Here is a 24504-nt window from a genome sequence, read left to right as displayed (position 1 = left end):
TGATGTGAATGCTGGTGGCTCCATTATTCTAACAGCTCTGTGATTGATGAGGAACCTTCCCGGGGAAGGCTCACTTAGCATCTCTCTCTCTCTCTCTCTCTCTCTCTCTCTCTCTCTGTCATTTGTTCTTCACCTCCTTCTCTTCCTTCTCTTCCTTCTCTTTCTCCCTTACTCCTCACCCCTTCTTTTCTTCTCATCTGTTCCTCTCCTCGGTTCCGGACTATCGATTAGTTGTCTAGGTGGATCTGTGTCTGGCCCTAAGCGTACAGGCCTATGTGTGTGTGTGTGTGAGTCTGTGTGTGTGTGTGTGTGTGTGTCTGTGTTGGAAGTAATCTAAAACACCTGTCTCTCTGACAGATAACAAACGCAGCATTTTACCTCCCCCAGTGTTTTGTACTATACCCCTGTAGGACACACACACACGCACACACGCAACCACACACACACACACACACACAAACACACACACACAAAACCAGTGCACACACAACCAGTTCTGATTAATCTACAGGTTTCAACAGCTCTAATGGAGGAGAGTAAATGTCATAATATACAGTAGAACCTTTCTCATCTTCTGCTCTTTATTTGTCTGCATTCCTTATTCTCTTCCATCTAAATTTTTGTTTTGTAAAGCACAAGCTCGGATTTGTAATCACTGTCCCAGCATTTTGACTTGCACTGAGGGCTTTAAAATGCAAAATAAGCCTCAACAAAGTCATGTTAAACTTGAGGAGAAAGTAGTCTACATAAAGTGACAAACTACTTCAGGTTTTCAGCGATGTAGAGCCCACTTAGTCATGTTAAAAATTAGTTTCACAGCAGCAAAAAGTTACAGGAAATTGATATCCTGTTTTGCTGGGTTTCTTTTAGTTGCCAACAATGCTGATTATAATCCTCAACGTAGCTATATACTTTCGTTCAACAGTATTTTCAAACCTACAACATTTGGTCCATTGAAGCCCAGTCGTTCCTGTTGCCAACTGTTCCTAATTAGCAGTGTCGAAACATATTCCCTCACAAATTGAAAGAATCCACTGAGGTATCTTTTTTCTTACTTTCTATTCCACTGTTCCACTTGATCCTTTCATTTTTGCAACTGCGGAGCAAAACAAATGCGTATCTACTTGAGGGACCTTGGAATGAAGGAGTTTGAAGCCTCCATCCAGCACACAATGCTGTCCACGTATAATGCAACACAGCTAGCAGCATGCCAGACACGTAGCGCAGCATCCACAATCAGGATGGGGAGGTGATTATAGCTATTGTATGGGAGGAAATTAAAATGAGCCCCAGGTCATTACTATCGATCTGCCAGGAGAGAGGCAAAGAGAGCAGAGAGAGAGAGAGAGAGAGAAAGAATAGAGGGGAAAAAAGGAGATGAGAAGGAGCAGAGAGGAGGAGAGGGGTGAAGGTGAGAGGGAGATGCTGATAAGTTCAACTGTATATTTGTGTGTTTATGTCTATTTTTACACAGTTCACCCTCAGTGTGAGGACATTTTGGCGGAGTTATGTTCAGTAAGATTTAGATGATTTCGAAATTTTTCTTTGAAATTGACACTTATTGTTAGTTTAGTTGTGCTTCCATTGTTTCACTGTATTTTTGTTTTTTGGTCAACCAATTTTCTTTGCCTGACAACAAACATTTTAGTAGAATGGGTCCATGAATGTTTGTATGAAGACAGAAAAGACTATGTGTGCACATGCAATCGTCTGTGGATGTGTGCTAGGTGATTTTAATGCTTTCTCTGTCTTACCCCACCAACAGGTGGACCTCCACACTTTGAAGGTGCTTACAGGCATCGCCACACAGGGCGCCATTTCCAAGGAAACACAAAAGTCTTACTATGTCACTACGTTCAAGCTGGAGGTCAGCACCAATGGAGAGGACTGGATGGTCTACAGACATGGCAAGAATCATAAGGTAAGCTCAGTCACATTCACAAACACACACACACACACACATAGAGTGCTTCCACATGCGCACATATTCCTGCCATGGGAAGGGCCACAAAGTCGTTAGGGCAACTAGAGAAAGTCTGGATGTTCTTAGGTGACACAGATGCCTTGACATGCACACACATGGACGAGGCAACGGGAAATCTGAGATGGAATATATGCAGCAAGAGTTGACCACAAGCCCAAAATTCAACCCGTGTCTGCAATTACAGCCGTTCCACCACCGTTCAGTTGGCTTCATTTAAGGGTTTACGACCAAGCCAGAATCAGCACACGTCCCCAAGCTCCAAGTGATACCTTACATCATTGCATGCAACTACATTTACACTGCGCAGTCTGCTTTTCACATCCCATCTGGTTTCAGTTATTTACTGGTCAAAGTTCTGCCTATTGTTGACCTGATTGGACTGGTTTCTAAGCTGTTTCTCTCAGAGGTGTTAAGGCATGATGTGTCATCAGTTAGTGTGCAACAGTCTGGGGGTTCTGTGTAGAAATATAGCAGATGGTAATGAAGGTCTTTAAAATGGTTGCAACTGCAATTAAAGCAGAGGAGCGTTCCAGCGTTGTTCCAGTGGTTGCGGCTGGTTTTTCCATCACAGCCGTTCTTCCCCCTGCTAGCGGTCACACATGTCCTGCGGTCTAACGCCACGTCTAGCTTTAGCCTATAAACCCTTATTCCTTCATGAACAATAATGCATGTATGCTCACTCACAGATGCGTACATACAAATGCTTCTCAAAACTCTGAGAGGGAACAGGAGATCTAGTCTAACCATCTGGGGTTCCTCCGTGAACTGCAGATTCCATAAGGCTTATAGCTGCAGCTAACTCCCAGAGAAGTGATTGATGGATAAAACATAGGGAGATGTGGAGAAAGGCAGTTAGGGGGAAAAAAAAGTCTTGATAAAGGAAGGAGAAATAGTAAGTTTTTTAATTAAGTTTACAGATATTGCAGTACATTTTCTAAGGTTAGGTTGAATAGAGAAATAATATATTTTGAATGGTTGTTTAAATGGTGCATTATGCAGTAGTAAATCAACACATTTTGCCGTCATTAGAAAGAATTATGATTTAAAGAAGGTGAAATGACTCAACTAGTCATTCAGTTCACCATTCAGTCAGTTGTGTTGTCAGTCAAATAGCAATTTTCTTTTGTCACCAGGCTAAACAATAAAAATCCAATATGTAAAATGGATTAATGATTATGTTTTGAGGTTAGTTGTTGGTGTCATTACCCATAATCCCCCCTTGATTCCCTGATAACCCTGGAAAGACGCTTCAGGGCTGAGACACAGAGGAGTGTGTGTGCATGTGCATATGCATGTCTGTGTCTTAGAGGAGGATTGGTTTAGATTAAATCAGCGGCAGCTTCTGGTAGAATAACCCTCCCTTGTCTAGCAAACACACACACACACACACACATAAACACACGTGCTAAAAACCTCTAACCAACTGCCAAGGGTCTTTTGAGCCGTTGGGCCCCCTGGTGAGTTCAGTCTGTGCAGTAATCTCATGGTTCAGCTCTGGGTCGCCACTCGTGTCATTTGATCCACTACTGTATATCACTGTTTTATGGGTTTATTATGGACATTAACTAGATATATATGTATACTGTATTACAATTTGGTATTTATGTTATGGTGCTTCATATTCCGAAGAGGAGCACACGAAAGAAGAAGCAGAGTGAAAAGTTTGAGGAGACAACTAAAAAAAAAAAAAAAAAAAAAAGATGTAGAAGGTGATGGTCATTTATCTGATGATGAAACGATGGTGTCAGCAACCTGGTGTCTGATGTCCCTTCTCAGCTGACATACCTCAGACGGCGAGTCAGCAGCGGCCTTGCTACCCTGACTGTCTATGTTATCGTTTGGGGTGTAAGTGAGAGTGTGTGTTTTATTAAAGAAAGATGAATAAATCACTCAACAGCAGTGGCCAAGAAGATCTTTTGGCAGACTGTTTTATCATTAGGGTGTGTGAAATGCTGCGTCTGCATTTAAAGGATAATTCAAGGAAATCGTTTTTATAATTGAGAGCAGAGCCTGACTCACTTAATGCAGGGATCAAGTGTAAGCATGTCATATTTTTCTTCGTCTGAACTTGAAGTTACACAAGAATTATTTATTTATAGCATACCTTTGAGATTTTCTACAGACACCAGCAATATAAAAAGTGCCCCCCGCCCCACTCCTTTCCGCTTAACTTGTTGAACCTGCTCTGGACTGTCCATCTATCCATCCATCTCTCACTTGACATTTTCATTCACTCACCCCCTTCACTAGTTCTCTCAAAATCTCTTCATCCATCAAACCCTCCCATCTTGTCTACTCTCTTACTCTCTTCACATCTTCATTCACCTTATCCTTCCATTCTTTTCCATCTCTCCTCTTTTCCTTCCCTTGACAGTCCATCATTCTCTCCGTATTCCCTCCCCCCATATGTTTCTGAGAAAGTCATCATGGAATACATAGTTTATGCTGCTTGAACAAATGACATTCTGGTTTGCTACAGTGATGGGTTTGTCTGTGTGTGTGTGTGTGTGTGTGTGTGTGTGTGTGTGTGTGTGTGTTAATCTAGAAGAATTGTTGAATTAGTGCTTTATGAGCAAGAGGCATTGAAGGAGGACAAAATTTAATGGGAGCCACATGGACAGAAAGAACCACAAAGTGTGCTCTCATGCAAACACACACTTGAGCACAACACAGTTATTTATATATGTGCATAAAAGGAACATACACAAAAACATGCATGCATGTGGACAGATGTATGTTTACAACTCTTTTTTTTTTGTCATGTGTTAACATTTGTCTCAGATCAGTAACTCTTAATAACATAGACAAAGTGCACACACACACACACACACACACACACACACACACACACACACACACTCTACTTTCTAACATCTGGGAGCCGGCCCATAGGGGCGGCGCAACTGTCACACAACATCATGATGATTTGTGTGATCTGTAATGTATTTGATAATGTCATTAAAGGCCTGTTGTGAACCAGATGGGACATATGGAATACATGTTAACTTACAGATTTTTTTTTTCGGAAAAGGAGAAAGTAATATTCTTACAGCATTTGTTCCTACATTCAATTGACAGGTTCACAAATGACAGATACTGACTCCAGACATGCACCCGAGAAAGAAGGGGAAGGAAACAGACAGATGGGCAAAGTAAAAGACACAGAGAGACACACAAGCTGGATGATGTTACAAATCATTATTGCAGAAGCAATATGTTGCATTGTGTTTCTATTGGGAAAAAAAAAGGCAATTTTTCACTTTTTAACTTTTCCTGGTTTTGTCTTTCTTATCATCTCCTCTCTTCCTCCTTTTTGATGATCAGGTCATGTCAGTTCATTCGACTGCTCATGTAAACTTGCGTTAAATAGGAAAAGAAAAAAAATAATGACACTATCTGTATAACTTGAACGACCGTATGATTCAGTGAATAAAACTGGCGCTGGGCTTGGTTATGGGAGGTACATGACAAAAGAAAAAGCAGCATTTCTCCATGACTGAGGTCTCAATTTGAGAAATTATGTCTCATTGTCTCAGTTTGAGTTTTTGTTTGGAAGACTTTGAGACGTTCTGCTGTAAAGGTGCATTTAAGCTTGACGTGGTACAAATGTCATTACATAGCCCTACTGAATTGCTGCAGGCAGCGCTGTCTGTGGCCATTACAACACTGGACCTTAGCCAAGACTTCCTATTCCCACCTTAGAGTGTGGGAGGGAGGATGGATAGAGAGAGAGAGAGAGAGAGAGAGAGAGAGGTGGAGGAGGGAGATGTAGGTGGAATGAGAGGGAGGGAGAGCAGGGAAGGAGATTGTGATGAATGGAAAGAGTAGTGAAGTTAAAAGAAATTAGCAGAGAGAGAAAGAAAGAAAGACACAAGCAAAAGGTCGAGCGGTTTAGTGACTGCTGGACCGCTGAGAGAGAGAGAGAGAGAGGAGAAACTGAGCGATGCGGAGGGAGGAAGAGAGTTGTAAACCAGAGGGAGAAAAGTGAGGTTCATAGGGGAACAAGTGAGTGAAGGAAACAGGCAGAAGGGGGGGAAAGAAGTGTACACAAGGGAACCGGGGAGTAAAAGAAAGAGGGATGGACAGATGAACAGAGGCAAGGAGGAGAGGAGGAATAATGAGAATAGCAGACAAGGGTGTTGACCACAAGTCCCTCTGGATAGATCAGAGGTCTCAGCAACGCAGCCTGGGAGGATGTCAGGAGAAGGGAAAGAAAATAAAACGACAGAGTTGAGGGAGGAAGGCTGAGAGGTGAGGGAAAGGCAGGAGGGAGAGTGAGGTCAAAAGGAGAGAGGCAGAAAAGAGTTTGTGACAAATGAAGGAAGAAAAGCCGAGAAAAAAAAGAGAGGGAGGGGACAAAGGGGCATATTATAGGGGTGCCATGTGTCATTTGGTTTGTGAGATTTGTGGACTGTACTGTCACACACACACACACACCATCACATAGGATTCTGCTGTCGAACACAGGTTACCTCCCTGAAGTCTCTGTGTGTGTGTATGTGTATATGTCCTTGTGTGATGAAATGAGAGGAGATGGGGGGGTGTTTTACTATTTTATAACTCTATCCACACATAGTCACAAAACACACACACACAGAGCACGGACATTTGAATAATTCAGCGTGTCTACGCTGGTCCTCGCTGGCTGACTGACTGTGGCCCTGCAGGCTCATGACACGGCCACACACACACACACACACACACACACCTGTTCTTCCCTTTCCCATGAGGTGAACATATTCCTCGTCATGCTCTTTTTCTATCCTGTAGCGCTAGGTTAGCCCCCAGTTAGTCGCCTTTTGACTACAAACTACCGTAGAAGCAGCTACACAATTTTGTGTCCTTCTGCCTCGCACACGATTGTTATTCAGTAGAGCAGGAGAGTGTAAATAAAGGAAAACACAGTATTCATTCCACATTTGTCACCTTTGAACTTCGCCGAGGGATGAAAGTACTATTCGAATAGGGATCTTTTGATTGGGATTGTTCTTGTAGCGTTGTGTTAAACCACATGTCTGCTTGTCCGCGTTGGCCTATTTGTGTGTGAGAAAGAGAGAGAGAGAAGAGGTGTAAAGGCTGTTCACCCCACAGCGTTCCTGGTGTCAGCTTGCCTCGTCTCTTAACATCAGACCATTAACAAACCTGCACGAAACACACACACAGTCCATTAGCTGATTGTTATTGAAGCCTTTTAGACATTGTTAACAGTGAATTTAGGAGTTTAAGACCTCCAGGATGCTACGTATCCTCTTACACCTCCTCACTGTGGATTCTCACTGCAGAGCCAAAACCTGTGGGGGAGGGGCTTTATTTTATACCCAGATAACATTTTGTGATCACTAGTGTTCTCAAGTTATGTTTAAACATTTGTCTATTGTCACCTCTAGTCAGTTAATCAATCAAATTCATTATGTATTCAAAGTCACAGGTTGACATCAGGGTGACACCACTTACTATGATGTACATTATTGACCTACATCATAATGTTTTAGTCTGACCTAACAATCTAAAAACAGCTGGGTTTAGATATATGGCTCTTTATAAAGCAAAAACAAATAAGTTACACACATTACACATTGTTTAAGTGATGATATCAACGTGAATTTATAAACCAAACAGAGTGTTAACGGCTCAATATTTAGTCACACGGCAGAAAAGCCTTTAATTGCTTTTAAAGTGGTGTTTGTTCAGCATTGATTCAGAATATTTTGAGAGACTATTCATTAGTCATTATAAAGATATTCTGTGTCTGTGGTGGTGCTGTGGTATCATTTTATTCTACTATTCTATATACTATTCTACTACTATTACTATTCATGATATAATAAAGGGGAATAATGCTCGATTGTCTTGTCTCGCTTGTAAGTCGCTTCGGATAAAAGCATCTGTCAAAATTACAAAATGTAAATGTAAATGTGCGACATTTTTAACAGTGGAAGGTTTGCTTTTGGCAGCATTTGAAATAGAGTTGCAGCCCTGTTTGGTGACCCTGAACAAAGCTGATCAGACATCAGGTTCATATCCGAGGACTGCTTTGATATCTCCGCATGATGATGAAGATCCAATTTGGATTCGAAACATTGTACTTTTCCTGTAATGTAATGTAATTGCTTACATGGACAGCATGTATAGAGATATACAAACACACTGTGGTGATAGAGGACAGTAACAACGTATGCATTCACACAAACACACATGCACAGAAAATTCAAAGTCAATGTACTCTTACATACACATGTACAAGACAGTGTGTGTGTGTGTGTTTTTTTTTTTGTGTGTGCACATGCTAAGGAAATGTTTCACTGCACACCAGGGGAAATCAGAAAGCACCCGCCAGCCCCAAATCCTTAGAGTGAGACTTTATAATTACACTTTTACACAGTGACACACTCACTTACACACATGCACGCACACACACACACACACACACACACACACACTCACACACACACACACACATACACTTGTAATTACAGTCAGCTACCACAATCCCATTAACTCTTTGGGGGCCTTTTGGCATTTTTCCATCATTTAACTGGTCACAGTCTCTGGTATTAAGGCCAGTGAAAGGGCATGAGTTCACTGGGTCTGACTTTGTATTGTATACCCAGTGTTCATGGATTCAATTCCCAGCTGGCCCAGTACTCTGCTCCTTTTCCTGTAAGTCAGAAACCCCCTTCATCCACACTTTGCCACCCCTGAAGGGTCCTGTTGTTTAATGGATTTGGAACAGGAGTAAAATAGTGAATTTACACACACGCAGACACACACACACACACACCTAAAAACAAAGCGAATGTCTATAAATTTGTACCCAACCAAGTAATTGCAAGGCCTTTAACTCTGCTGAATGAGGTCGCCTGCTCTCTGTAATAAACACACTATGTTGTGTGTTCAGCACTGATGTAACATAATAGAAAGAGTGTTAGAGGCACAGAGGGAAAAGAGTCTTTGAGGTTCTGTAATGAAACAACACGGAGGATTTTTTTTTTCCCCCCTTAAATTTACAGAAATATATTAGAGAGAGTGAGAAATATGTCAAAAAAGAAATACAGAAAGAAGAAGAAAGAAGTGAACTGATAGGGAGAACAGAAGCATAGCTGTGTTTTTCCTGTGGTGAGCCCAACAGAGATGACAGTCATAAACAGAGAGAGAGACATGACACACTGTCAGATAGACAGAGATGTAAAGTCTCAGAGTCAAGAGACATAAAGAATGCCTCTGGCCATGTGCTCTTGCATTCAATTTCCTTTTTTATCTGTATTTGTGCGTGTTTCGAGAGGAAATCATTTTTTTTGTGTGTGTGTGTGTGTGCACATGGTAGGAAATGTGGGAGCTCGGAGGGCACAGTGGAAAGACAGTGTGTGTGTTTGCGCTGCAGTGTGTCTCTGTGAGATAGTTGTGTCTGGAAGCAGTGTATTTGTGAATATCATGTCGAGTATGTCTGTGCGTTGAGGGGTGACCGTGTGTGTTTTTCCCTTGCTCTCTGTGTGCAAAGCAGTTCCTATGTGTGTGTGTGTCTGTGTGTGTGTGTGTGTGTGTGGATAAGTCAAGAGGATGCGAGAAGAGGATGCCGTCCCACATACTTACACCCTTGATTTACACACTGCATGCCCTTACACTGTGTGTGTGTGTGTGTGTGTGTTTGAGTAAACCTTTGCACTCATTCCACCCTCTGTGAACAGAAACACTACATTCAGTATATCTGTTATGTGTGTGTACATACACGGTTTTACTCATGTTGAACTGAGCAGCATGAATCATAAACTTGTGTTGCTATGGTTACCTGTTGGTTAATGGCCTATATCTTGTGTGCACTGATTTAGAATAGTGTTTAAACTGTTGGCTGATAAGTTATGTTTGAGTTGTCCATGTGACTAAAATCACACAGTTTTCACACTTATTTATGCACCGGTTAAATAAACAAGACACATTGTGTAAATAAATGAGCTTTGGAGTTATTGGAAGGTGTTTAACTGTGGACAGAGCCATGCTAGCCTGACTAAGCTAAGCTAATCATGTCTTAACTCCAGTTCTGTACTTCAAACATCTATATCTTTATATTAAATATGGATCACATGACTACTTTTATGGTATAGGTCACTTGCCGTGAAATAATTATCCCTTAAGTCTTGAACCCCCTTTTAATCATCTTTCAACTTGTTATTTTTTGGTTTCCTGGCTCACATTTTTACTGTTTTGCTTCACTCTCATCAGTGTTGTTTTCATTGAAAAACTTACTGGAAGCTACCACCCAGCTTCAAGTGGCAGAAAGACAAAGTCAACGATGAGCTGGTGAACACAGCGGAGCTTTTAGAAGCTAAAGAGCCAAATATTTCCCTCAGGAATTACGAGAGACCTCAACCATGGCTAAAAGGAGAGTGAATATTGAACTTATATTCATCAGGTGGCCAGTACATGACTCCAAATGAATGCTAACGTCGATGTTCACTGCTTGATTCAGCTGCCCCCAAGTGGACAAAAAATCAGTTATTACAGATATAACTTGAAGACAACAGATCATTTGATTTCACTCTCAGAATGCAAATAAGGGTACTCCTTAAAATGTTAACCTGTTGTATTCCTACTGCTCAGTTCAATAATAAAATTTCCACTTAGCCCTAGTGGTATCTATATATGATTTCAGGTTTGTTTGAGAGGTTTTGTGATAAGAGCTTATGTACAGATTTTGAAGCAAACCAGGTGATTTGAGACTCAGTGATATCAAGTTTGTTCTGTTGTTGTGTTGACCTAGAAGATTTGTATCCAGGCTCTGGTGTTGTCATGAAATATCCTTAAACAGACACTGAGCTCCTATGTTACTCACTCATGCCCTCTGCCTTCCTGTAGAGGGTAACAAGGGAAAGACAGAGAGTCCCCACAGCCATCAATATAATATTATTAAATTTCCTCTCTTCCTGTCTCTCTGTAGGTTTTCCATGCCAACACTGACCCCACAGAGGTGGTTCTCAATCGGATCCCGCAGCCAGTCCTGGCCCGCTTCGTACGAATCAGACCTCAGACGTGGAAGAATGGCATCGCTCTGCGGTTTGAGCTTTACGGCTGTCAGATTACGGGTAAGACAGATGAAGCGTCTTTTAACTGTGCAACTTCTCTGACTTTTTTTTTGGCCAACCTCCTCATGGGACTCACTCCTGTAAAAACATGGTAGCAGTCTTGCCAAGTTTTATACCAGTGATATACTAGCTTTTACAGGGGGTCAGAAGGTAGGGTCAGAACAAAAATAACTCCCTTGGAATTCATTTCCTGGAAAAAGAACAGGCAAATGTGGAAAGGAAAGTTTGTTCTTTTCTCTACATTTATATAATCTAAATAATTCAGTAATTTGTCCATCCATCAATTCATCCAAAGCTTCTATTCATACTTTCCTGTCCTTCGTATCATCTATTGCACGCAACACACCCACTCTCATGTGCTCTCAAACTCTTGCCCTCGCTCTTTCATATACATATCCTCCCTCTCTGTCTCCCACTAAACACATTGCACACACGCACACATGCACACACACACACACACATACACACATGAAACACACTCAGTCCTAATAGAATAATACTAGAGTGTGATGTGTGGGTGATAACATCAGAGAGTAACAGGCTCTCAGCTTTCATCTGCAGCCCTGGCAAACAAACACGATTTCAACCAGCATAATCAGCTCAATACTATAAATAGATAAAACTTAATTAGACTGTCTGTGTTTGTGTGTGTGTGTGTGTGTGTGTTATAGAAATGGTAAAAGAGAGAGTTTCAATCCATTTGAATGTGTGTGTGTGTGTGTGTGCGCGTGTGTGTCTCTGCTTCACTGTATCATTATTAGGTTAGGGCCTCTCTCTGCTGCCATTGTAGTGGCCATTGAGAGGGATAGATATGCTCTTATCTAGGAGGGCTATTTCAGCACCCACACAAATCACAATCACACCAAAACAATATGATACTGCTTGTATGTGTATGCCTGTATGTGTGTGTGTGTGTGTGGCAGAGAAAGAGAGAGAGAGAGAGAGAGAGAGAGAGAGAGAGAGAGAAAGAGAGCAGGCAAAAGAGATAGCATATATCACGTTTTTTGCCTGTGTTCTTGTCTTCAAATCACCTATTTTTCACCGTATTCAACACCTGCAATTGCATTATATATCACCCTACTTTTCTCACTACTCTCAGCAGTGAGAACCCATTCAACATATCCTTTGGCCGTTTCTGTTTCCCTATGTATTGCCCATCTCTGCTACTTTGTAATATCTGCAATCCATCGTGAACCTGAAAGAAACTCCGAATCTATAAACAGTGATATGCAAAATCTTGACAGTTTCCTTTTGTTGAGAAGGATGACAACAGTTTGTTACTTTAGAGGTAAGCAGTGGTAAAAACAAACCGTTCTGTCGCAGCTGCAGTAAAATATGTCTATAACCTGCAGAGAAAACCTTAGATACCTGCTAATAGCCATGCAGTATTGTGTCTGATTCTCTCCCTGCATAGACATATCGACAATTGCGCACATGAACACACCGCCAGGGGGAATGCGATAATGCCCTACACAGGCCTATAAAGGCAGACATAAAGCAGTCAGTCAGTGACATGTCATTAACTTAAATCACACTTTTATGTCTCTGGCTCTACTTTTTTTTCTCACTTTCTAGCTATCCCTCCTCAGTGCTGCTCTGTTTTTCTTCCTTCTCCTTCTGCTTTTGCTCCGTCCTTCTGTTGCCTTTGCTGACAGCTTCCATTACCCGCTCTTCCTGCTCTTGTCTCTTTTTCTTTCTCCCTCTCTCATTTTCTCCCCCTCGGCCTTCCCTTAAATCTTCCCTGTCGCTGCCTCGAACAAGTGTTGGTTCCCCTATCCCTCCTTCTACTCCTTCCTTAATCTCATTTTATTTCAGCCCTGCTGCACCTATCAATCATTTATATTTAGCACTTTTATCATTTTTCTCACCAGGCTTGTGTGCGTGTTTGTAAATCCGTATGTGTGTGTGTGTATGACTGCAGCCGTGTGCATGTGTGTATGGGTCAGGTACAGCCACAATGGTGTACTTTACAGCTTTTGTAAGACCCCGTTATCAGGAAAAGCACAGTGGGAGTGTGTGAGCACCCATGTGTGGACTTAACATGAGAGCATGTGTGAGTGGAAGTGTGTTTCAACCTGTGAAAGAGACCTTGACTATTCAACTATCCTGTTTGTTGGTGCATGTATCCCTTTTTGTGTGTGTGTATGTGTGTGTGTGAGCTTTAAGTGCTCTCATGCTGGTGTGTATTATCTAGCTATTTCTGTTACTGTGATCTCCAGAGATGATATTCTCATCGACTCCAACTTTCTGTATTAAAAAAGCCTGCTGGAGTGCAGTAGCTGCTAAAAAAGATAGATGCAAAAATAAGAAACATAGAATAAACAATACTATAATTGAATTTTCTTCTGGATAATCACTTTTCATGTCTGCTATAGAGCTTGAGAGAGCTCATCCACCATGGCTGTATAGCTCCTGTTGTTTATTGTTGATTCATTATTTACTGTAGTGAGGCGCGGTTGCCAACGTCACAACATTAAACATTCATTTCCACAAAGACCCGGGGAATGTCACCATCAATCATCGTCACCCTTCACTGTCAGCCTTCTCTCCCTCGCTTTCTTTTTTTCTTTCCCTATCTCTCTTTATCCTTCTCACCCTTTCTATTCACCTGCCTCTCCTCTTCTACCTTCCTCTCTTCCTTCCCTTCATCTTTTTGTTTGACCTTTTGACTATCTCTTTATCTTCCCCTTGTCCTTTAACTCCTCTTCTACTCTGCTCCTCACCTCTCGCCTCTTCTTCCCTTCATTACTCCTCCTCTTTTCCTCCCTCACATCTTTTGTTTTCTGTCTTCTTTTTTTATCATATTTTCACTGGATTCATTTCCAAATACAAATGGTCACTTTGTTTGATTCCCTTCGTTTTTTCGTCAATATTCATGACAATAACATATTCTGATTCTTGTTAGACGAAGACGTGTTTGTCAGTCTAATAAACAGCATCCCTTTGATCTGCAACATGATTTAATTTAGTTCTCCCACGTGGGAGTTCCTTGGCTCAATTCCCCATGAAGAATCCCCCTTCGGTAGCTTGGTTAAAGTTATACATCAACTTTGCAGCAGCAAGAAGGAAAAAATAATGAAATGGTTTGATGGAAAGCAGTTCAGAAGGGCTGCAGAGTAGTTGTTTTAACGATTTATGTCACAATCACACAAGAGTTTCACTCCGAGATGAGTTCAAACAGTAAATTACTCCTGACCTAAAAGTCACATTCATTCATGAGGAGTTTTTCAATTATACAATGTTTTAACAACACAGCATCTACCCAATAGCCAGACTGGATTTAGGAAACAAAAACATTTTGGACTGTTTCCTCTCTTGTTGTGAAAATTAAATAGCCTTTAAATATATAATAACAATAACATGTTTTGGCCCTTTTTTAACTTCAAATCATTCCTGACCATTTACATTGAATATCTACCTTCCTGCCTCTCTAATTACATTTTACATAATCATTGTTCAGACTTGAGAAAGGAAATCCATCACATTCAACATTTCACCTTTTTAATGAAGGAAATGACCAAATTCATATTATTCTTTCCACAGCAATCCAGTTTTCTTATCGTTTTTCCTCTGTGTTTGATTTTCTGACAACATGGCTCAGGAGTTTTTGGCAAATGCCTGTCAAATCTTAAACACTGTAGTGATCACGAAAGCACCAACAGAGAGGAGAGTAAAGTTTCCAAACAGTCCCTGCTTGGACGTGAATCACTATGCAAGGATAACTCTGCAACGAAAGCTCTGTGAAAAATAAACAAAAAACCTAAAGGCATCAACATTTCTGTTGCCACTGTATGAAATGAACCGAAATTACCTTTCCAACCTGTGGCTTAAGAAATCAATCAAAAAGTTTATTTCATTCTTAAGGAAATGCCCAGCTGTAACATAAAGTCTTCTTATTACTTTCTCTCTCTGTCTCCTGTTCAGACGCTCCCTGCTCAGAGCTGCAAGGCATGTTGTCTGGGCTGCTACCCGACTCCCAGATTTCTGCATCCTCGATGAGGGACATCCACGGTTCCATGGGTGCAGCCAGGCTGGTGGCCAGTCGGTCAGGCTGGTTTCCCAACCCGACACAACCCATAGCTGGAGAGGAGTGGCTGCAGGTATGTCACTGTATGACTGAGCTTGTTATTTATAGTGTGACTGGTTGCTTGGTTGCCATTACAGCAGACTATAGTTAGAAAATAGGGAGTCTCTTCATTTTCTCAGTCAACTTTTTAAAACAGGGGCAAGAATCCATTGTCGCTGCCTCTGCTTTTATATTTCTATTATTCCTGGAACTAAATTTCACCCCCTACCAGTGCCATGATCGATCAAGCGAATGTGTTATTGCATCACACTTCAAAACAAAGAGAACAAACTCAAAATCTAACCGTTTATTACAGCTTCTGGCATGACAACGATCATTAAACCAACAAAATCATTGGAAAGTGCATGCTGGGGAAATGAGGACATCCAAGTCCTGATAAGCATTCGTGGAGAAAACGGGGGCTGGAATCAACTCAGGAAGGTGTACCAGAGGGTATCGCAGCATTTAGAAGAATTTGAAATCAACCATGTGGAAAAACAGTTGAGGTGGAAATTACAAATCATTTTAATGATTTGAATTGCTTCATGCAGTTCAGTTCAAATATTAATAGTTAGTTCTTTATTTTCTAGGTAAACTGATCACATCATTGTTCTGACGCACTTCAGTACGCAACAGCAGTATGAGTGAAAGCCCCACCATTTATAACTCTGTGACATTTGTTGCTCATTCTGACTGTCTTCGGTTCAGTTGTATGTTCAGTCTGTTGCTGGTTCAGACTGTTTCAGTTCAGTACTATAGGCCTTGCAAAAAAGTTTTACAATTTGTTCCTATTCACAGTCTTTCGGTAAGCTTTTGAATAGCTGTTAACAAGGCTGAGATGACAGAAGTGCTCTCAGTCACCAGTGAGTGAAGTTCCACGGCTAAAAGCGACTGATTCGAGTGGTGACAATGGTGATTCAGAGTAGTCAGTTATACAAATCCTGAACACTTCTACAAAGCAGTGATTAAGAAAATGAAACAGGATTATACTCAAATCACAGATCACAATGCATCCAGTAGAGCAAACTGCAAAACTACACCAGTTTAAACCACAAACTGGCTTATACTGTATATTTGAACTGACCAAGTTTATGACATACAATAGAAATGCAAAGAAGAACTAGTTCCAAAGCTTGACAAGTTCTTAAAAGTTGTGGTAATGGAAAACCAGCATTTGATTGATTATAGCTTGGATAAACTCACAGTTTGTCCAGGCGGGGGATCTGAAAGGTTAAAGGCCCCTGTGGTGACAAGGAGCTGACAGTAATAATAATGTTTGTTTATGTTACAGGTGGACCTTGGTGTGCCCAAGATGGTGCGTGGCATAATAACACAGGGTGCCAGAGGGCTGGAGGGTAGCACCAGCACTGAGAACAGAGCGTTTGTCAGGAAGTACAAACTGGCGCACAGCTTGAACAGCAAAGACTGGACCTACATCCCTGACAGCAAGACCGGGTTTGCTAAGGTAAAAGGAGGGCACAAACACACACACACACAATCTCTTTCTGTCTGACATATACATATGTACTCCCCGCTCTCTGACTGTCACTGTCAGTTCTCTCCCATTTGTTGTTTATTTATAGCTGTCTTTCAACTCAATCCCTCTTCGCTCTTCCTCTGTCTCTCTTTCTTTCTCTCCCTGTTTGCCTCTGTGTCTCTCTCTCTCTCTCTCTCTCAGCTTTGTCATTTTCAGAGGGAAAAAAGCCATTTTATTACAGTCTCAGCTCTGATAATAATTCAATTTAATCACCTTACTCCACATTCTCTCTTCTCTCCTGTCTTTGCCTCTCTCTAAGTCCTGTGTACTCTCGCTCTCTGCTTTTCTCCGTCTCTCATCCTCTCGTTCACTCATCCCCTATTTGTCTCTCATGGGTGTTAATTAAAATGTCTTTCCTGCATCAGCACTCAACACTGCTGGCAGTCTAACACACTGTGAGACAGGGCACTTTAAACTCTAGTCTCCTTTCTGAGGCTATGTCTTAAAACGCTTTAATAGTACTGAGTGCCTGGCTTTTCTCCTGATGGTAAAATCCTGTTCCTCTCTCATCTGCCTGTCTTTTTAAATGAGTATCCTGGGAAATTGCTCATACGTTTTTTAAATTCCAGAAATGGAGAAGATAGAAGATACAATTCAATTAATGAAACCAATATTAAAGCTTTCACAAACCCACATTTTGAAAAGATTGGTGCAGTTTAGTCAGTTTTCAGCTTGTAATAAATCTTTTGTTTTTGCCAGAGGCTGGCAAGCCACCTCAAAAAAAATTATTTGAAAATCAAAGGAAACACGCTCTCTGTTGTTATTTTTACATGTCATACTGTGCTAGGAAACAATGCTGATTAGCGGTGTTGTATGACTTTGGAAAGACAGGCTGAACATTTTGCTATTGTTTTTCAATGCGACTTGAATGGTGGAGCGGTGATATGACAAAAATTTTACTTCCTCTGCTGCATCTTTCTCCATTGTCTCAGAAAACTCTTATCATTGCTGTTTTCACTACAAAATGATTTACCAGTGCAACACTCTGACAGATGTCACATAAGTCAAATGAACAAGGAGTAAAGCTTATCGCTCACTGTTTCGTATCGTAAACTCCTTTCAAAATAGCTTTGAATCTAAAGACAAGCTCTGGGACAAGCAGTGATTTTCTGTAACATGTTTTCAAGCAGCAGGATCTTACTGTAAGAGACTATAGTCAAAAAAAGCAGCTGCCATGCAGTGAAGCAGGCAACAGAACTTTGCCATATTAAGATTTTCCTGTTAAGTTCATGAACTGAACGGAATTTCATAATTGGCAGAAAAACATCCCTTATACAAGGAGAGGAAATGTTTTACTCTGACTCTTGTTCTTATTGTGAAATTTTAAAAGGGAAAACAAGATTTTGTAATCACTACAGACACTATATTTTTATTTGATTTATTTGAAGACAGTTTCTTTTTATAATGTGTCATCTTTCGGTGTTTAATCACATTACATCTAGTTTGCAAATGTTCACCTCTCGCTCACATTTTTGCCTCCATCATCCTATCAGATTTTCGAGGGAAACAGCCACTACGACACTCCGGAGGTGCGGAGGTTTGAAGAGATAGTGACCCAGTACATCAGAGTCTTTCCGGAGAGGTGGTCGCCTGCTGGCATCGGCATGAGGATGGAGGTCCTCGGCTGTGACCTGCCTGGTAAGAACACACACGTGCATATGTAAGATAACAGAAGGTTACACACACTCCCGGACAGAAACATACGCACACCATCATGTACTTACACGCTTAAAGGAATACACACTTGGCACACACATACTGTACGTAGTATGAGACAAAAATAAACACACTTATTCACGGTGTCAATAACCTCCTTTGTTTATGACACATAACAAGTAAAATAACACGCAGCCTTGAAAAGTACAATTAACACAAATTATCCAGCAATCAAAGCATAATTATTATCTGCATATATGTATATGACATGATCTATAATTAACATCAACATAACATAATTACAAGACATTAGTGACTGAAATGTGCTGTGAATATCACATCATTAATCTCTCTGACATTCTGTAATGAATGTGTGTATGTATGCATGTTTGAATGTTTGTTTGTGAGCATTCAGAGCGTGTATGTGTATTCCTGCTTTTGTATTTTTGTATTTCTGTACGCTTTGCGTACAGTATCTGCTTCTGTATGTAAAGAATACATGTGTATTTGAGTATATGTTTATGCAGATGTAATAGTGGCTGAAGTTAATCATCTTGCTCTATAGGAGGTATTGCAACATGTCTGGACAGGGATTAACATGTCTAGGTCATGGGACTTTTACTAATAGTGACCAGCTGTGGTTGTACTATATTGTTATGTTAATAACATGTAGTGAAGGATTAGGTACAGTATATTGTCTGTTGAATTATGATCTAGTCATTATTCTGTTAAAACTGGAAAAATATTTGCTTTGCTTTCTTAAATATATTATATTTGATATAATTTCCTACTTAAGGATTGGTGTAAACAGATGTTTATAAAGAGTGATGATTCAGTGTAAAGAATGACAAATGTAGATCATTAGTCTATATATTTCTTTACTGTGCAGTGTAAGTACCATTTATTACAATATATTATTGGTGTATGCAGCTTGTTAGATGTGGCCAGCAAATTACTCTCAGCTGCACAATAATTTCAATAATAAGGCGGGCCATTGTGCACATTTCCCAACATTTATTTCTTAACTTGAGCGATAATGATGGTGCTGCATAAATTCACCAGCATGTGAAGTACAGACAACAGACACCTCGTCAATGAGGTTGTGATATTTTTTTTCTTAAAAGTCTATCCTGTATTATAAAATAATCAGAGCACATTCATCATAATTACACCTAAGAATAGTAACTATGCAATACCGCTCTATACATAGTTGCGAACGGCCTGTTAAAAATACGACTATGTTACGGCCAATCTTCCCTCTCTTCCATGTGTCATAAGATCTTACTGCTTTAGTCAGATTGTGACATGTGACAGGTGAAGAAAAGAACAGGAAATGACACGTACCTGTTCCCAGTGGGCACGAAGTGGGTTGTTCACTGCGACTGATGTCCTGCCACTAGAATTTTGTATTTCTGAACGTGTGTGTGTGTGTGTGTGTGTATCTGTGAGAGAGAGATAGCCCACTATATCCTAGATGTGTCAGGACTAGCCAGGAGGCTGGTGGTGATGGGGAGAGAAGGGACATCCTCTCCTGTTAACACACTTTTTAAGAGGTTACCGTGGCTGTATTAAAAATAAAATTCAGACTGTATATGTACAGCAAAAGATGAATGAAACTCATTTTAATCAACAGTTTACTTCAGGAAAAAGATTTTAGTTTGTATGACAAGTGAGTAATTTTTGATATAACATGGATTATCAATTATAATCCATCAAACAGAAAGGTATAGGACTCAGCAGAAAAACTGGAAATATAGTGAAAATTTTAGCAACATGCTTCATCCATTATAAATTATGGCTTTACATGATTAAAAGGAGAATAGTATTACTACTATTATTTGCAATTACAGTGCACATTGCATGACTTTGCTCTACATTTACAGTTTCTCCAATTAAACTTTGTGGTTTCAAACTAATTTAACGACTCTCCCAGTTAAAGGCGTCTTACCGAGAGGACATGAAAGGTGGCATGTTCAGAAGTCTTTGTCCTGGTGGAAATGTAGTTGTTTTTTTTTTTCATTTTGAGTTTCAGGTGACTGGCAGTAAACAGAGTGTAAAATATGCCATCTGATATAAAACACGATGTGATATAAAAACCTTCAGGCGCAATAATATAACAGTGAAACATAGGCCTTGACATAAAAACAATTGGGACTTTTTACTGTGTTGATCGTCTAGCTTGCACAGTGGCAGCAAAATATTTCTGTCTAATGGTGATATTTCTACTACGTCCAACCATTCTAACTGACATTACCATTTGAACATGTGTGATCGGCACAACCTTATAAAACAGCGGTATCATAGAAGATAATTATCCATAACCATGAGGCTCAGATACTTAATATGGCCATTTTTGTAATTTTTGTAATGGCAATGTTTCGTTCTGTCTATACACTCTGCTTGTTTTTTCACCTAATGACATCATGCGCATTATATCTGCAGCCATCATCTCCATGACCGCGGTACGGATCAACCTCGTGGCTATTGCAGTTGCGGTGATTGTCTGCTGGTTGGGCTGTCTAGGTCTGCATGCCAGATGTTTGCCTTCTGGATGTAATCCGTGCATTAGACAAGATAACAGTTCATTCCCGCTTTACATGAACACCACGGCAACAATTGCTCCTGCTACCACCCTAAATGCCACACACAACCACACACAACCACACACTGAGATAATTCTACATCCAAGTGGCTTAGAGCAAGTTTATATTATTAAATTTGTCTGGTTTTTAATTGTCACCATGCTAGATGACGTTAGGATAATAACACTGAAAAAAAACACATGGTCTCACCAGCCATGCAGTAACAATCGTTTTCGCTCGTGTTACGCAGTGAATGAAAACAAAACAGAAAAAGGACATCTGACTGAAGACAGAAGAGACCGTGTTTCTCTCCTCGCTCTTGTGTGTCGTTGTGTGTGTGTGTGTGTGTGTGTGTGTCTGTGCGCTAGCGAGTGTGGAGATAAAATATTCAACAGAGTGCATCAACTTCAGTCCACTGAACACAGCTGTTTACACATAGTCACGAGCACACAAAAAACTGACACACGTTCAACTCTAGTGGAGCTCTCCTATAAATCCAGACACACGCATACACACATACTGTAGACGCACACACAGGGCTGCAGACAGGAAGGATGATATACAGTCAGTCATACAGAAAAAAAAGGCCTAACAGCACCTTTCCATCTCCATTCAGATTAAATCCTATGAGGTTGTCTTAGTTCCGCTTTCAAATCCTTTCCATTCCTCTAAACAGGCAGCCTTAAAAAAACAGATCAAGCCCATTTTTTTTTTCTCACCAAGCAGGATATCCATGAGGTTACCTTACTGTAAAAAAAAGGAACACCCTTTCTCTGTCTTGAAATTTGTATAATCTAATCTCAACCGTGCCCGTCTCATGCTCCTCAGCAGGAGGAGATAAGTAAAAGAGTGAATAATGAGTGAGTGACGCATAAATAACAACAGACATCAGCAATGTAAGGCAATCACATGTTCGCTGACGCACACACAAACATACAACGGCCAGCCTGCAGTGGATGCAGCAATCAGAGTGGCCCTTCTATTATTCAGTAGTTTGTTTCAGATCTATGTTCTCTGTCTCTCTCTTTCTGTGGACCCTTGAAGAACATGGACCTCTATTGGTCTAACCACATGCATGCTTAGCTGTTGAATTTTATTGAGCGTATAACTATTAGAAATGTGGAAAAAATCAGCATGTATCCAAGTTTACTTCCTGCTGTTGACATAAATAACAGACTTGGACTCACGTCAAACGTTGGACATCAGCCTTACAAACTACTGATTTGCCAGCATAAATCATTTACTGAGGAGAGGAACACAAACATCTTTGTCCTCTTATCCATAGTTTCCAAAAAAAGTGGTATGTGTACATGTGTGGAAGCAGCATGTTGTATTGCAATGAAGACAAGATTATTCATTGTTCAAAATAGACAAAGACAATATGATATGGTGTCAATCACAAACCTCATATCCACTAAACATCAGCTTTAACAAACTCAGAAAGAAATTGCTTTTCCATTACTGCCCCTGCATTGTTTTCATGTTTTACAATGAAGCACTTTGACCTGGACTTGGGCTGTAAAACAATTTCCTCTCATGGGGGAGACAATCTCAGCACACAATTACAATGAAGAAATCTGAAATTATGGATACCAGGTTCTTAGGGGGCAAACAATAATGTAGTTTAGCATCTCATTACTGTGCCAAACCCTCAGTGCGAAAACAGAAACAAAAGCCAGAATATTATTGCAGGACTCATTCTAATCATTCACGCTAGCTGTGGAGGCAACATGTAATTTAGGTCTTGTAGCCCTGACTATTGGAAGTAAACTGAGAGCTGCCAAGCTGCCAGTTTTGTTCATGTTTTAAATGACTGAGCTATCAAAACATCTGCTATGCTCTCATCTCTTTCACTCCACACCTAGCTGTTGGCAGGCAGGCAGGCACATATGTACACACACACACATACACACACACACACACAGACACACCACCTGTTTGGCATAAAGACAAGGGTTTGTTCTTAGTTGTGTAAATACATGCTTAGTTTCTCATTTCCATTGAAAACTGCAGTGTTATGGGTGGGGTACTTGAGGAAAAATAACAGAGAGATGCTGAAAAAACACAGGCAGAGAGAGAAAGTGGCTTCGTGTCCAGAGTCTCTGAGTGGTTATAACAGCTTTGTCTTCGTTCACCTGCTGCTGCTGCTGCTGCTCTTTGTATCATGGATCCTCACTTGTCATGCAATATTAGACACTGCCAACCAAATTTGGACAAATCCAAGACAAATTATGCTTCTTACATCTGTGCTCCAACAAAACCCCCATGATTGGCCTGATAGGGGCATTTCAACTGGTTGACAACATCATAGCTGATGGCTTGTTTCTGATGCTTGATGATAATGATCTATCTTAGAAGTTAAGAGTGTTTCCTCTTAGCATTTCTATGAATGCTCTTAAATTTCTACACGCATTTCCCAAAGAGGTATTTAAGAGCAAGTGCACGTGCACACCGTTAAGAGCTTCTTAACGTTGGCTGTCTGTGGTGCTGAAGGTGATGCTGGATACACCTTTTTAAATGTCTCAAAGTCGCATTATGTCTTGAGAATACACACATCACAAAGCATAAATGTTGCAGTCTATGCAATAAATAAAAGTTTTATAGTTGAAATTTAGTATTCAGTATGAAAACAAAGCTTAAGCTTAGTCTTTATAATTCATGTTACTGGGTGGAAGCTGGTTAAAAATTTAAAATGTGTAAAATCAATTAAATCTTACTGTATATAAAAACATGTAGTTTTTGGTTCCTCTTGCAAGTTGCAGGTGCTTCTTAAGATGCTCTCGTTAATCTACGATCATTTCTAGGATCTTCTCCAGTGACAATACTTTTGGGAAACACCTTAAAGATCCCCTCCACACATATATTAGGACATACAAAAATACTCTGCTTGGAACAATAATGTGTGTCTGACATGGTTTTTGCAGGAAAAAAAACTACAACTACTTCACTGTAATGTCCATTCTCAGTGTATGTGCAGCAGAGGCTTTAAGTTTCCACGTCACACTTGTGTATATTGAATATTTCACCAGAATTGACTTCCAAGCTACAGTAGTTGTGATGTCACAAATCATGCTCGTAGGCTCAATGAGTACAGAGAAACTTTCCCTTTTCAGTGGATGAATGTGAAAACAGACATCTAGTGTAAAACTCTGCACATACATCATTCTTTTCTTTTCATCATTTTACGACCATCTCAGCCTTTTGGGAAACATGGCCCTGGTTTTGGGAAGTGAGGGCGATGAAAGCATGGAGGTTGGTCCTGTAGCTGGCAGGGCACCGTCGGGAAAAATACCTCTATAACTAATGTCAGCGAGTCTTTGAACAAAACAGTCAGTGGCCTATTTTGGAAAAAGATTGTTGTACTGCAAAAATCCCAGTGAGAATGTAGATTTCTATGAATGTGAAGTAGGATGTTGTTGCAAAAGCATCACGGGTCAAATTTCAATGTAGATAGCGGAAAAAAAAGGCTAAAATAACAGTAAGTTTATGACTTATGTTGTAATATGCCAATGGCAGCCAAGAGCCTTCACTGTGTCTGTCAAATTCATGTTGATGATGTTGGACCAGGAAAACACACACGCACGCATGTATGCATGTATGCA

At 40.5% G+C, this 24504-nt stretch overlaps 1 protein-coding gene across 3 annotated transcripts in view; it reads left to right on the top strand.

Moving 5' to 3' along the window:
• The window catches only part of LOC137192439 (neuropilin-2-like), a 102337-nt gene that overhangs the window by 43905 nt on the left and 33928 nt on the right, over positions 1 to 24504 (top strand). For all 3 annotated transcript variants that reach the window (XM_067603149.1, XM_067603147.1, XM_067603148.1), the window contains exons 7-11: positions 1766 to 1921; positions 10917 to 11061; positions 14986 to 15161; positions 16419 to 16592; positions 18158 to 18302. In XM_067603149.1, the coding sequence (XP_067459250.1) occupies positions 1766 to 1921; positions 10917 to 11061; positions 14986 to 15161; positions 16419 to 16592; positions 18158 to 18302 (796 nt within the window). The remainder of the gene's footprint in view (positions 1 to 1765; positions 1922 to 10916; positions 11062 to 14985; positions 15162 to 16418; positions 16593 to 18157; positions 18303 to 24504) is intronic.

Source organism: Thunnus thynnus, chromosome 11 (genome assembly GCF_963924715.1).
Source record: "Thunnus thynnus chromosome 11, fThuThy2.1, whole genome shotgun sequence".
Classification (NCBI taxonomy): Eukaryota; Metazoa; Chordata; class Actinopteri; order Scombriformes; family Scombridae; genus Thunnus; species Thunnus thynnus.
Note: the sequence above shows the minus strand (reverse complement) of the source record. Positions and strands in the feature narration are given on the sequence as shown.